This window comes from Aquarana catesbeiana, linkage group LG03 (genome assembly GCF_042186555.1).
Source record: "Aquarana catesbeiana isolate 2022-GZ linkage group LG03, ASM4218655v1, whole genome shotgun sequence".
Lineage (NCBI taxonomy): Eukaryota > Metazoa > Chordata > Amphibia > Anura > Ranidae > Aquarana > Aquarana catesbeiana.
In genome coordinates, this window is record NC_133326.1 from 729,545,803 (window position 1) to 729,562,056 (window position 16,254).

The 16,254-nt window shown below is 43.5% G+C and overlaps 1 protein-coding gene across 1 annotated transcript in view; it reads left to right on the forward strand.

Annotated features, from left to right (window-relative positions):
• LOC141133793 (uncharacterized) overlaps positions 1–16,254 on the forward strand; it is a 115,507-nt gene that overhangs the window by 55,993 nt on the left and 43,260 nt on the right. Inside the window, exon 3 of the mRNA XM_073623349.1 lies at positions 11,719–11,807. Coding sequence (XP_073479450.1) covers positions 11,764–11,807 — 44 coding nt within the window. The 5' untranslated portion in view covers positions 11,719–11,763. The remainder of the gene's footprint in view (positions 1–11,718; positions 11,808–16,254) is intronic.

Sequence of the window (16,254 nt, forward strand, 5' to 3'; positions counted from 1 at the left end):
CTGATCTGATCAGATCTATACTAGCGTCCCCAGCAGTTTAGGGTTCCCACAAACGCAGTGTTAGCGGGATCAGCCCAGATACCTGCTAGCACCTGCGTTTTGCCCCTCTGCCCGGCCCAGCCCACCCAAGTGCAGTATCGATCGATCACTGTCACTTACAAAACACTAAATGCATAACTGCAGCGTTCGCAGAGTCAGGCCTGATCCCTGCGATCGCTAACAGTTTTTTTGGTAGCGTTTTGGTGAACTGGTAAGCACCAGCAGCCTAGTACACCCCGGTCGTAGTCAAACCAGCACTGCAGTAACACTTGGTGACGTGGCGAGTCCCATAAGTGCAGTTCAAGCTGGTGAGGTGGCAAGCACAAGTAGTGTCCCGCTGCCACCAAGAAGACAAACACAGGCCCGTCGTGTCCATAATGCCCTTCCTGCTGCATTCGCCAATCCTAATTGGGAACCCACCGCTTCTGCAGCGCCCGTACTTCCCCCATTCACATCCCCAACCAAATGCAGTCGGCTGCATGAGAGGCATTTTCTTTATGTCCTCCCGAGTACCCCTACCCAACGAACCCCCCAAAAAAGATGTTGTGTCTGCAGCAAGCGCGGATATAGGCGTGACACCCGCTATTATTGTTCCTCCTGTCCTGACAATCCTGGTCTTTGCATTGGTGAATGTTTTGAACGCTACCATTCACTAGTTGAGTATTAGCGTAGGGTACAGCATTGCACAGACTAGGCACACTTTCACAGGGTCTCCCAAGATGCCATCGCATTTTGAGAGACCCGAACCTGGAACCGGTTACAGTTATAAAAGTTAGTTACAAAAAAAAGTGTAAAAAAAAAAAAAAAAAAAAAACACAAACAAAAATATAAAATAAAAAAAAAAATAGTTGTCGTTTTATTGTTCTCTCTCTCTCTATTGTTCTGCTCTTTTTTACTGTATTCTATTCTGCAATGTTTTATTGTTATTATGTTTTATCATGTTTGCTTTTCAGATATGCAATTTTTTATACCTTACCGTTTACTGTGCTTTATTGTTAACCATTTTTTTGTCTTCAGGTACGCCATTCACGACTTTGAGTGGTTATACCAGAATGATGCCTGCAGGTTTAGGTATCATCTTGGTATCATTCTTTTCAGCCAGCGATTGGCTTTCATGTAAAAGCAATCCTAGCAGCTAATTAGCCTCTAGACTGCTTTTACAAGCAGTGGGAGGGAATGCCCCCCCCCCCAACGTCTTCCGTGTTTTTCTCTGGCTCTCCTGTCTCAACAGGGAACCTGAGAATGCAGCCGGTGATTCAGCCAGCTGACCATAGAGCTGATCAGAGACCAGAGTGGCTCCAAACATCTCTATGGCCTAAGAAACCGGAAGCTACGAGCATTTTATGACTTAGATTTCGCCGGATGTAAACAGCGCCATTGGGAAATTGGGAAAGCATTTTATCACACCGATCTTGGTGTGGTCAGATGCTTTGAGGGCAGAGGAGAAATCTAGGGTCTAATAGACCCCAATTTTTGCAAAAAAGAGTACCTGTCACTACCTATTGCTATGATAGGGGATATTTACATTCCCTGAGATAACAATAAAAATGATTTAAAAAAAAAAAAAATGAAAGGAACAGTTTAAAAATAAGATAAAAAAATAATAATAATAAAGAAAAAAAAAAAAAAAAAAAAAAAAAGCACCCCTGTCCCCCCTGCTCTCGCGCTAAGGTGAACGCAAGCGTCGGTCTGGCGTCAAATGTAAACAGCAATTGCACCATGCATGTGAGGTATCACCGCGAACGTCAGATCGAGGGCAGTAATTTTAGCAGTAGACCTCCTCTGTAAATCTAAAGTGGTAACCTGTAAAGGCTTTTAAAGGCTTTTAAAAATGTATTTAGTTTGTCGCCACTGCATGTTTGTGCGCAATTTTAAAGCATGTCATGTTTGGTATCCATGTACTCGGCCTAAGATCATCTTTTTTAGTTCATCAAACATTTGGGCAATATAGTGTGTTTTAGTGCATTAAAATTTAAAAAAGTGTGTTTTTTTCCCCAAAAAATGCGTTTGAAAAATCGCTGCGCAAATACTGTGTGAAAAAAAAAAATGAAACACCCACCATTTTAATCTGTAGGGCATTTGCTTTAAAAAAATATATAATGTTTGGGGGTTCAAAGTAATTTTCTTGCAAAAAAAAATTATTTTTTTATGTAATCAAAAAGTGTCAGAAAGGGCTTTGTCTTCAAGTGGTTAGAAGAGTGGGTGATGTGTGACATAAGCTTCTAGATGTTGTGCATAAAATGCCAGGACAGTTCAAAACCCCCCCAAATGACCCCATTTTGGAAAGTAGACACCCCAAGCTATTTGCTGAGAGGCATGTCGAGTCCATGGAATATTTTATATTGTGACACAAGTTGCGGGAAAGAGACAATTTTTTATTTTTTTTAATTTTTTTTGCGCAAAGTTGTCACTAAATGATATATTGCTCAAACATGCCATGGGAATATGTGAAATTACACCCCAAAATACATTCTGCTGCTTCTCCTGAGTACGGGGATACCACATGTGTGAGACTTTTTGGGAGCCTAGCCGCGTACGGGACCCCGAAAACCAAGCACCGCCTTCAGGCTTTCTAAGGCCGTAAATTTTTGATTTCACTCTTCACTGCCTATCACAGTCTCGGAGGCCATGGAATGCCCAGGTGGCAAAAAACCCCCCCAAATGACCCCATTTTGGAAAGTAGACACCCCAAGCTATTTGATGAGAGGTATAGTGAGTATTTTGCAGACCTCACTTTTTGTCACAAAGTTTTGAAAATTGAAAAAAGAAAAAAAAAATTTTTTTTTCTCGTCTTTCTTTATTTTCAAAAACAAATGAGAGCTGCAAAATACTCACCATGCCTCTCAGCAAATAGCTTGGGGTGTCTACTTTCCAAAATGGGGTCATTTGGGGGGGGGTTTGTGCCACCTGGGCATTCCATGGCCTCCGAAACTGTGATAGGTAGTGAGGAGTAAAATCAAAAATGTACGCCCTTAGAAATCCTGAAGGCAGTGACTGGTTTTTGGGGCCCCGTACACGGCTAGGCTCCCAAAAAGTCCCACACATGTGGTATCCCCGTACTCAGGAGAAGCAGCTAAATGTATTTTGGGGTGCAATTCCACATATGCCCATGGCCTGTGTGAGCAATATATCATTTAGTGACAACTTTTTGTAATTTTTTTTTTTTTTTTGTCATTATGCAATCACTTGGGACAAAAAAAATGAATATTCAATGGGCTCAACATGCCTCTCAGCAATTTCCTTGGGGTGTCTACTTTCCAAAATGGGGTCATTTGTGGGGGTTTTGTACTGCCCTGCCATTTTAGCACCTCAAGAAACGACATAGGCAGTCATAAATTAAAGGCTGTGTAAATTCCAGAAAATGTACCCTAGTTTGTAGGCGCTATAACTTTTGCGCAAACCAATAAATATACACTTATTGACATTTTTTCTACCAAAGACATGTGGCCGAATACATTTTGGCCTAAATGTATGACTAAAATTGAGTTTATTGGATTTTTTTTAGAACAAAAATTAGAAAATATCATTTTTTTTCAAAATTTTCGGTCTTTTTCCGTGTATAGTGCAAAAAATAAAAACGGCAGAGGTGATCAAATACCATAAAAAGAAAGCTCTATTTGTGGGAAGAAAAGGACGCAAATTTCGTTTGGGTACAGCATTGCATGACCGCGCAATTAGCAGTTAAAGCGACGCAGTGCCGAATTGTAAAAAGTGCTCTGGTCAGGAAGGGGGTAAAACCTTCCAGGGCTGAAGTGGTTAAAGCACATTTGGCTGCAATTGATGTGTACAGTGGCTGCGTTTGATGGCACAGTGGCTGTGTTTTATGGGCACAGTGGCTGTGTTTAATGGGCACAGTGGCTGTGTTTAATGGGCACAGTGGTGGCAATTTATGGGTACAGTGGCTGTGCTTGATGGCACAGTGGCTGCGTTTAATGGGCACAGTGGCTGCAATTGATGGGTGCAGTGGCTGCGTTTGATGGTACAGTGGCGGTAATTTATGGGCACAGTGGCTGCGTTTAATGGGCACAGTGGCGGCAATTTATGGGTACAGTGGCTGCGTTTGATGGGCACAGTGGCGGCAATTGATGGGTACAGTGGCTGCGTTTGATGGTACAGTGGCGGTAATTTATGGGCACAGTGGCTGCGTTTAATGGGCACAGTGGCGGCAATTTATGGGTACAGTGGCTGGGTTTGATGGCACAGTGGCTGCGTTTAATGGGTACAGTGGCTGCGCTTGATGGCACAGTGGCTGCGTTTAATGGGCACAGTGGCGGCAATTTATGGGCACAGTGGCTGCACTTGATGGCACAGTGGCTGCGTTTGATGGCACAGTGGCGGTAATTTATTGGCACAGTGGCTGCAATTTATGGGTACAGTGGCTGCGTTTGGCACAGTGGTGGCAATTTATGGGTACAGTGGCTGCGTTTGGCACAGTGGCGGCAATTTATGGGTACAGTGGCTGCGTTTGGCACAGTGGTGGCAATTTATGGGTACAGTGGCTGCGTTTGATGGCACAGTGGCTGTAATTTATGGGCACAGTGGCTGCGTTTAATGGGCACAGTGGCGGCAATTTATGGGTACAGTGGCTGCGTTTGATGGCACAGTGGCTGCGTTTGATGGCACAGTGGCTGCGTTTAATGGGTACAGTGGCTGCGCTTGATGGCACAGTGGCTGCGTTTAATGGGCACAGTGGCGACAATTTATGGGCACAGTGGCTGCACTTGATGGCACAGTGGCTGCGTTTGATGGCACAGTGGCTGCGTTTAATGGGCACAGTGGCGGTAATTTATCGGCACAGTGGCTGCGTTTAATGGGCACAGTGGCGGCAATTTATGGGTACAGTGGCTGCGTTTGGCACAGTGGTGGCAATTTATGGGTACAGTGGCTGTGTTTGATGGGTACAATGGCAGCGTTTGATGGGCACAGTGGCGGCAATTTATGGGCACAGTGGCTGCATTTAATGGGCACAGTGGCTGCGTTTGATGGGCACAGTGGTGGCAATTTATGGGTACAGAGGCTGCATTTGATGGTATACAGCTTTTCCACGATAATCTGGCACTTGAACAAAACATGAACTTGTACACCTCCCTGAAGACCAAACTGCAGACAAATGTGACTGTCACAAAAAAGGAGAGAGAGAGAAAGGAAGAGAGAGAGGGAGAAAGGGGGGAGAGAGAGAGGAGAGAGAGAGAGGGGGGGGAGGGAGAGAGAGAGGGGGGAGAGAGAGAGAAAGAGAGAGAGAGAGAGATATTTTTTTTTGTACCTTAATTCCTGTGCTGCAGCTGCACGGGCCATTCACTTCTCCTATTCTCCTCCTGCAGATTAGTGGGCGGTGCTGGCGCTGCACGGGACCAGTCACAAAGGGAAAATCGAGCAGCACGGCGTTCTCCTGCTCCTCCCCTCAGGCACACAGAGGCATATCACTATTTAGTTCTGTGGCCGGTCCGGAGGAGGCGACACACACGGCCATTGGGTAGTGCGGCGGCGGCCGCCGCTGCTCAGTATTTTGCTGACAGTCAGCCAGCCAGCCAAGCTCAGAGCCAAAAGTGGCCCCAGGGGTACTAGGTGCAGACAGCCTACCGGGAATCTTCCCGGTATCCCGGTAGGCCAGTCCGGCCCTGGCTGCCTGCCTGTGGTATTAATAGGAGCAGAACAACAGCAATTGTCTTCAGGTAGCTTTAGGTGCACACTGTGCAGAGGACACAGTACACTAACTGTAAATACTGTAGTTGCCTGCCTGTGGTATTAATAGGATCAGAAGAACACCACCAATTTTCTTCAGGTAGCTTTAGGTGCACACTGTGCAGTGGACACAGTACACTAATGCCCCGTACACACGGTCGGGTTTTCCTATGGAAAATGTTCGATCGGAGCATGTTGTCGGAAATTCCGACCGTGTGTGGGCTCCATCGGACATTTTCCATCGGATTTTCTGACACACAAAGTTGGAGAGCAGGAGATAAAATTTTCCGACAACAAAATCCGTTGTCGGAAATTCCGATCGTGTGTACACAAATCCGACGGACAAAGTGCCACGCATGCTCAGAATAAATAAAGAGATGAAAGCTATTGGCCACTGCCCCGTTTATAGTCCCGACGTATGTGTTTTATGTCACCGCGTTCAGAACAATCGGATTTTCCGACAACTTTGTGTGACCGTGTGTATGCAAGACAAGTTTGAGCCAACATCCGTCGGAAAAAATCCTAGGATTTTGTTGTCGGAATGTCCGAACAAAGTCCGACCGTGTGTACGGGGCATAACTGTAAATACTGTAGCTGTCTGCCTGTGGTATTAATAGGATCAGAACAACAGCAATTGTCTTCAGGTAGCTTTAGGTGCACACTGTGCAGAGGACGCACTACACTAACTGTAAATACTGCAGCTGCCTGCGGTACTAATAGGATCAGAAGAACACCACCAATTTTCCTCAGGTAGCTTTAGGTACACACTGTGCAGAGGACGCACTACACTAACTTGTAAATACTGCAGCTGCCTGCGGTACTAAAGGGATCTGAAGAACACCACCAATTTTCTTCAGGTAGCTTTAGCTGCACACTGTGCAGAGGTCGCACTACACTAACTGTAAATACTACAGCTGCCTGTGGGAATAATAGGATCAGAAGAACACCACCATTTTTCTTCAGGTAGCTTTAGGTGCACACTGTGCAGAGGATGCACTACACTAACTTGTAAATACTGCAGCTGCCTGCAGTACTAATAGGATCAGAAGAACACCATCAATTTTCTTCAGGTAGCTTTAGGTGCACACTGTGCAGAGGACGCACTACACTAACTGTAAATACTGCAGCTGCCTGCGGTACTAATAGGATCAGAAGAACACCGATATATATATATATATATATATATATATATATATATATATATATATATATATATATATATATATACAACACCTAGGATGCATATATATACACAATACACTGTAAGTGCAGCTAACTGACTCGCCTGCCTACTCTATCTAACTTAAATCAAATGACACTGTCTCTCTCTCTCTCTCAACGCTGGAACATACTACACAGGGCCGATGTGCAGGTGGCCTTATATAGTATGGGGCGTGTAATAAACCCCCTGAGCCATAATTGGCCAAAACCACCATGACTTTGGCCAATTACGGCTCCCTGTACAGACGGCACTGTGATTGGCCAAGCATGTGGGTCATAGTGCATGCTTGGCCAATTATCAGCCAGCAATGCACTGCGATGCCGCAGTGAATTATGGGCCGTGAATTTGGCGCGAACGGCCCATAACGTTCGAAATTTGACGAACGGTCGAACATGCGATGTTTGAGTCGAACATGGGTTCGACTCGAACTCAAAGCTCATCCTTAGTTATGAGGAAAGATTGCAAGCACTAAACTTATTCTCTCTGGAGAAGAGACGCTTGAGAGGGGATATGATTTCAATATACAAATACCGTACTGGTGACTAGGGATAAGTCGAACACCCCCCAGTTTGGTTTGCAGCAGAACTTGCGAACAGGCAAAAAATTTGTTTGAACACGCGAACACCATTAAAGTCTATGGGACACGAATATGAATAATCAATAGTGCTCATTTTAAAGGATTATATGCAAGGTATTGTCATAAAAAGTGTTTGGGGACCCGGGTCCTGCCCCAGGGGACATGTATCAATGCAAGAAAAAGTTTTAAAAAACGCAGTTTTTTCGGGTGCAGTGATTGTAATAATGCTGAAAGTGAAACAATAAAAGTGTAATATTCCTTTAAATTTCATACCTGGGGGGTGTCTATAGTATGCCTGTAAAGGGGTGCATTTTTTCCGTGTTTAGAACAGTCTGACAGCAAAATGACATTTCAAAGGAAAAAAAGTCATTTAAAACTACTCGCGGCTATTAATGAATTGTCGGTCCGACAATACACATAAAGGTTCATTGATAAAAACGTCATGGGATTTCCCCATAGGGGAACCCCGAAGCTAAATTTTAAAAAAATGCATGGGGGTCCCCCTAAATTCCATATCAGGCCTTTCAGTTCTGGTATGGATATTAAGGGGAACCCCGTGCCAAAATTTTTTAAAAAATGGCATGGGGTCCCCCTCAAAATCTATACCAGACCTATGGATTTTAAGGGGAACCCTGCACCAAATTTTTTTTAAAATTGGCGTGGGGTCCCCCCAAAAATCCATACCAGACCCTTATCCGAGCACGCAACCTGGCAGGCTGCAGGAAGAGAGGGGGGGATGAAAGAGCGCCCCCCCTCCTGAATATCAGGCCACATGCCCTCAATATTGGGAGGGTGCTTTGAGGTAGCCCCCCAAAGCACCTTGTCCCCATGTTGAAGGGGAGAAGGGCCTCATCCCCACAACGCTTGCCCGGTGGTTGTGGGGGTCTGCGGGTGGGGGGCTTATCGGAATCTGGAAGCCCCCTTTAACAAGGGGACCCCCAGATCCCAGCCCCCCCCTTTGTGAATTGGTAATGGGGTAGAAATGTACCCCTACCATTTCACAAAAGAAGTGTCAAAAAGGTTAAAAAACACAAGAGATGGTTTTTGACATAGTTACATAGTAGGTGAGGTTGAAAAAAGACACAAGTCCATCAAGTCCAACCTATGTGTGTGATTATGTGCAGGATTACATTACATATCCCTGTATGTTGTGGTCATTCAGGTGCTTATCTAATAGTTTCTTGAAGCTATCAATGCTCCCCGCTGAGACCACCGCCTGTGGAAAGGGAATTCCACATCCTTGCCGCTCTTACAGTAAAGAACCCTCTACGTAGTTTAAGGTTAAACCTCTTTTCTTCTAATTTTAATGAGTGGCCACGAGTCTTGTTAAACTCTCTTCTGCGAAAAAGTTTTATCCCTATTGTGGGGTCACCAGTACGGTATATGTATATTGAAATCATATCCCCTCTCAAGCGTATCTTCTCCAGAGAGAATATGTTCAGTGCTCGCAACCTTTCCTCATAACTAAGATCCTCCAGACCCTTTATTAGCTTTGTTACCCTTCTTTGTACTCGCTCCATTTCCAGTACATCCTTCCTGAGGACTGGTGCCCGGAACTGGACAGCATACTCCAGGTGCGGCCGGACCAGAGTCTTGTAGAGTGGGAGAATTATCGTTTTATCTCTGGAGTTGATCCCCTTTTTAATGCATGCCAATATTCTGTTTGCTTTGTTAACAGCAGCTTGGCATTGCATGCCATTGCTGAGCCTATCATCTACTAGGACCCCCAGGTCCTTTTCCATCCTAGATTCCCCCAGAGGTTCTCCCCCCAGTGTATAGATTGCATTCATATTTTTGCCACCCAAATGCATTATTTTACATTTTGCTACATTGAACCTCATTTGCCATGTAGTTGCCCACCCCATTAATTTGTTCAGATCTTTTTGCAAGGTTTCCACATCCTGCGGAGAAGTTATTGCCCTGCTTAGCTTAGTATCGTCTGCAAATACAGAGATTGAACTGTTTATCCCATCCTCCAGGTCGTTTATGAACAAATTAATTAGGATTGGTCCCAGCACAGAACCCTGGGGAACCCCACTACCCACCCCTGACCATTCCGAGTACTCCCCATTTATCACCACCCTCTGAACTCGCCCTTGTAGCCAGTTTTCAATCCATGTACTCACCCTATGGTCCATGCCAACGGACCTTATTTTGTACAGTAAACGTTTATGGGGAACTGTTTCAAATGCTTTTGCAAAATCCAGATACAGCACATCTACGGGCCTTCCTTTATCTAGATGGCAACTCACCTCCTCATAGAAGGTTAATAGATTGGTTTGGCAAGAGCGATTCTTCATGAATCCATGCTGATTACTGCTAATGATATCATTCTTATTACTAAAATCTTGCATATAGTCCCTTATCTTCCCCTCCAAGAGTTTACATACTATTGATGTTAGGCTAACTGGTCTGTAATTCCCAGGGATGTATTTTGGGCCCTTTTTAAATATTGGTGCTACATTGGCTTTTCTCCAATCAGCTGGTACCATTCCAGTCAGTAGACTGTCAGTAAAAATTAGGAACAACGGTCTGGCAATCACTTGACTGAGTAAAGTACCCTCGGATGCAAGCCATCTGGTCCCGGTGATTTATTAATGTTAAGTTTCTCAAGTCTAATTTTAATTTTGTCCTCTGTTAACCATGGAGGTGCTTCCTGTGTTGTGTCATGAGGATAAACACTGCAGTTTTGGTTACTGAAGCCCCCCGATTCACTCGTCCTTTATTAATTTCTTCTTAGAGGTCTTTAAGGGTTTGGGGCTTAGAGATCTAGAACAGATCGTCCGTAAAAGAAACACTAATAAATAAATGTCTATACTTACCTGCTGGCAACAGAGCAGCCCCGATCCTCCTCTTCTCATGTCCCCCGCAGGTGCTCTTGGCTCTTCCTCTCTTGCTGGTGCCCTCAACAGTAAACCATGCAGGCTTACTCCCGAGGCCCACTGCAGCGTCCATTGACACAGACAGTGGGGCTCGTCCCAGCCCCCCGATCCCTCATCACCTGAGTTGATTGACAGGAACGGAAGCCAATGGATCCTCTTCTTGGGTCCCCTGCCAATGCTCCTGGCTCCTCCTCTCTTGCTGGTGCCCCCCAGAAGGAGATTAATTCCCATGCAGGCACCCATGTGGGCTTGCTCCTCAGTCCTGCTGCTGCATCCACTGACACAGACAGTGGGGCTGGGACCTGCCCCACCGATCCCTCGTTACTGGAGTTGATTGAGAGGGCGGAAGCCAATGGCTCCTCTTCTTTGGTCCCCCACCAGCACTCCTGGCTCCTCCTCTCTTGCTGTGCCCCAATAGGAAACCTATTCCCATAGGGGTACCTGTGCGGGCTCACTCCCAAGCCCTGCTGATGCATCCATTGACACAGACAGCGGGACTCGCCCCTCAACCCCCAAACCTGCCCACTCCCTCCCGCCGGCACTCTCCCTCCCTCATCACTGGAGTTGATTGATTGGAAGCAGGAGCCAATGGCTGCTATCAATTTTCCCAATGAGGAAGATGGACATGCTGGATTAAATTGGGCTCAGGTAATACTAAGAGGGGGCTAGGGGGATCCTGCAGCAGAGAAGGTGCTTGAGGCTTTAGAAACACTTTAAGGCAGGGTTCTCAAACTGGCGGCCCTCCAGCTGTTGCAAAACTACAAGTCCCATGAGGCATTCTATGGCTGACAGTTACAAGCATGACTCCCATAGGCAGAGGCATGATAGTTTCTCAACAGCTGGAGGGCCGCCAGTTTGAGACCCCTGCTTTAAGGCATTTTGATATTTGCATAACTCCACCCAAGAGCCCACTCACTGCTTCCATCAGGGCTGAGGGCTCTTGAGAGGAGTACTGAGGCAGCTCAGTATAGCACCCTGCTGGCCCCTCCCACCAGCATTGCACAAAGAAGCACATAGACCCCTACACTTCCAAATAAACAACACGAAAATAATTGTGGTTTGCAAAAAAAAGTCATTGTTGAAAAAAACGCAATGTTCCACATCTGTTCTGGTCAGAAAGGCATAGGTTGCACATTGGCACGGGTCGATGCTTTCCCATATGATATTGCCTGTGTTGGTCTTGGAGGCTCCTGATGTTTAGTCTCTTGTATTGTGCAATGGTGATCCCTGGGGGGGTGTAATGGGGGGTTGGGGGAGGAGGAGGTGTTGTTGACAAGGAACAGATGTTATAACACCCCCACCGTCTTCTCATCCAGCCATTACTAGGAGCATCTGAGCGCTGAGAGGGGTTGAGGCTGGAAATGCAGAGAAAGATTCAACCAGACGGACAACTCAGAGATCAGAGGTAACGCACAAATGATGGGGGGTTACATGGGATGTGTATGGGGTGATTGACTAGGAGTGAGAATGCAGATCAGAGAAGTCAGAAATCAGGAGAGGTCACCATATACAGAAATATCTATCTGTCCGGACCCCTTCCCATCTCCGTCTTACCATCCTGCTGCAGTTGTTGACCTCTCTTAATGGCCAGGGCTGGGTACACCCTAAAAAAAAAATTAAATTCACATATTTGTTGTGGGAAAAAAAATGTGCATTCATTATTTTTTTAAGTATAATATTTTAAATTATTATTTTTTAATTTTATTTTTTACATAGAACATTTCCAGCAATATGAAACATCATATTTTAGATGTATATACAGTATCTCACAAAAGTGAGTACACCCCTCACATTTTTGTAAATATTTTCTTCTATCTTTTCATGTGACAACACTGAAGAAATGAAACTTTGCTACAATGTAAAGTAGTGAGTGTACAGCTTGTATAACAGTGTAAATTTGCTGTCCCCTCAAAATAACTCAACACACAGCCATTAATGTCTAAACCGCTGGCAACAAAAGTCAGTACACCCCTAAGTGAAAGTGTCCAAATTGGGCCCAAAGTGTCAATATTTTGTGTGGCCACCATTATTTTCCAGCACTGCCTTAACCCTCTTGGGCATGGAGGTCACCAAAGCTTCATAGGTTGCCACTGGAGTCCTCTTCCACTCCTCCATGACGACATCACAGAGCTGGTGGATGTTAGAGACCTTGCGCTCTTCCACCTTCTGTTTTAGGATGTCCCACAGATGCTCAATAGGGTTTAGGTCTGGAGACATGCTTGGCCAGTCCATCACCTTTACCCTCAGCTTATTTAGCAAGGCATTGGTCATCTTGGAGGTGTGGTTGGGGTCTATTGTTGCAGGGGGGAATTTTGTTGTGGGTGGTCCATTGTAGCTATAGGAATCTATTGTTGCTGGGGGATCTTTTGTTGCTGGCTGCAGGGGATCTATTTTACTGCTTTTCTTGTTATCATTAACCATTTAAGGACCGAGCCTCTTTTTGAGATGTGTTGTTTACAGGTTAAAAACTGTTTTTTTTCTAGAAAATTACTTAGAATCCCCAAACATTATACATTTTTTTCTAACACCCTAGAGAATAAAATGACCGTCGTTGCAATACTTTCTGTCACACGTGTGGCAGCGGTCTTACAAGTGCACTTTTTTTGAAAAAAAAATACACTTTTTTGAATTAAAAAATAAGACAACAGTCCCGCCGCCAATAAAAGTGATCTCGCTGCAAATCTGCTGTAGAGACCACTCATATCAGAAAGCGGACCGCCGGCCGAAGAAGAGAATACCGGGGTTATGGCAGCAGCTAGCTTATCCCCCTTCAAAGTAAGGACGTATATCGGCGTGAGGAGGTCCGGAAGTGGTTAACAAATTCCATATGAAATACTTCTCACATTACACCCTCCTGGCTACTCTTCAACAGTCCTCCCGGACTGACTCTGCATCCATCCCAGACTGCACTCTCTCCCAGTCCTCTCAGAATACTTCTCAGTCCTTCTGACTGTCTCTCTCATCTGCCAATATATATATATGTTTACACACAATTTTTCCTAAGTGCAATGTGCCAAACACCATATAGGATAAAAATATATATATATGTTTATACACAATTCTTCCTGAGTGAAATGTGCATATAAATAATTATTCCAACACACAATCATAAATTACTGTGCATATAATGTATGTATAAGTTGGTGAAAAGTTGATAAAAAACATGCAATAACTCACATAAAGTGCAACATGCAAATATTCTATTATAATCTAAAATTGATTTCCATATAAGTGCCAAGTGAACCTTAAATAAATTAATACAATCTCTAATGGTAAAATATCACCCAAAAAAATTCCTTATAACAGTGTCCAAAATATCCAAAAAAAAGGTTATGTGTATATTCGTGTCCAAAAGAAACACTAAATGTCCAAATTATCCAGCGTGCTGAGTCCAAGTGTCACAAAACATGCAGTGATGTGCCTCGGCGACCCCCCCACATTGATTGTGCTCACCTTAGAGTGTGTGACACAGTAATTAGCTGTGTCAAATCACACTGTGGAGCCACCCCCGGGCTCTGTATAGCAAGCTAGATGCGATCTCCAATCTGGATCAATATGGCTCCATAGACATCATACCATAAAGTAAAGAGAGACTATATAGCGTAATTCCGTTAAACAATTTTTTATTAAATAAAAAAACACTCCCCACAAAGGGGTACTCACATTTTCCTGGTGCTACTGTGCACCAAACAATAAAAGCTCTTTAAAAACCGCCGATCGGCTTGCTGCGGGGTATATGCTTCTCCCAGCTCAGCTCTGTGCTGTTCACTCCATCCTGGCCCCTCCCCTACGCGTGTTCGACACAGGGAGTCACGTGTCTTCATCAGGGGGATGTGATTGGATGGGTGCTCTATAGCTTAAATACTCTAACGGTGGCCATTTTTCCTGAGATCGCAGACAGGTTAATATTGGGCTACACTTCTCTATCACTTATACGCAGCGGATTTAACCATAACGAAGAACGCTGCATTGCTAGGTTACTATGAATCTATCAATCCATTGGAGAGGAAAAGAATGTATATATACCAATCCAGGACGGAGCTCGGAAGAAACAAAATACCACACCGCACCTCAATAGCAGACCTTACATAATAAAACCACATACTTAATACAGGGTGACAGTGCTGTTAACAAACTTCATACATAAATTACTTTATTATAAAACCGTACTAAAAATATCAGTTATACTAGTGAATATCATGAAATATACTTTATTCCCCTCCTTATAGACGCTGCCCCAGTAAATATCATGAAATATACTTTATTCCCCTCCTTATAGGCACTGCCCCACTGAATAATAATATTAATAATACGTGGTAGGAGCGGTAAACAAATACTAAATCTAATTGCTGTATCATGACCACAAATTAATAAACAATACGCCTATTATTATAAAATATCCTCCATCAATCAAGGCATCTCCCATACTAGATAAAACAAATGACATATATAGACATATGTACACATATCTGTATCCCTAAATTATAAAGAAATACATAAAAAATCATCATGTGAAATTATATTGAAAATATATACAAAAAATAGATACATAAAAAAATATAAAATAATGAAATAAATATAATAATGAAATTAAGATAAATCTCTCTATATTAGGAATAAAATATAAATATAAATGTATGTGTCATATGCACACCCCCCAACAAAAAAGGGGGGGGTTCTTGAACTGCAAATTCATCATTAATGCTTAAAAAGGGGGTTTAGGTACCCCCAATGAGTATACCTCATTTAATTCAATATAAACAATTACATAAAGAGGACGGATAAGCCAATTTAGTGTATAGTTTCACCAAGGATAACTATACAAGGATAATAATGCGGAGTGGATCTAGAACACAGAGTGGCAGATATATTATCCCCCAATCTAAAGAAATTGATTGAAAAATTAAAAATTACTAAGAAAACATGTAAGATCGAACTCCTTATTCAATCCACCAGGTGATAAAGAGCCTAGCTGGTATATCCACCAGGATTCGCGTTTGCTAATAACCCTAATGTAATTAGAGCCCCTCCAGTTACATTTTGGTGCCTCTACTCCCCAAAACTTCATACCCTGCGTACTTTGGTTATGCACATTTTTAAAATGTACAGAGAGGTAATGTTTATCAGATCCTTTACGTATGTTCCTCACGTGTTCCTCCATACGATCTTTCAAAGCCCTAATAGTGCGACCAACATAGATAAGATTACAGGGACATTTGATCGCGTACACCACCCCAATCGTTTCACAAGATATAAAATCTTTTATAATATGCGACTGATCTCTATGGGGGTTATAGAACTCTTTAACTCTCTTAGTGTTAGATGGGACCCTAACACAACTATAACACCTCCCACAGCCAAAAAAGCCTTTTAGGTCCCAAAACATTTTTGGCTTTGGTGGGGGTGGTTCCACTATGTTGTGTACTAGCCTATCATGTAAACAAGGTGCTCTCTTGTAAATAATCCTGGGTTTATCAGATAATAGATCTCTCAGATGGCTATCTTGCTTAAGTACACTCCAATATTTTCTTAAAATTCTCGCTACCTCCCTGCTTTGTAAACAGTAATCCAAAACTATACAGGTACCATCAAATTCTTCGTTACCCACGGTTGCACTTTTATCCTTCAATAAATCATCCCTCTTCAAATTCCTCACCAAACTTTTTTCTTTTTCCAAAAATTCCTTATGGTATCCTTTGTCTAAAAACATTTTTTTCTAGTTTGTCCGACTGGGTCTCAAAATTATCCTCAAGTGTGCATTTTGAGACCCAGTCGGACAAACTAGAAAAAATGTTTTTAGACAAAGGATACCAAAAGGAATTTTTGGAAAAAGAAAAAAGTTTGGTGAGGAA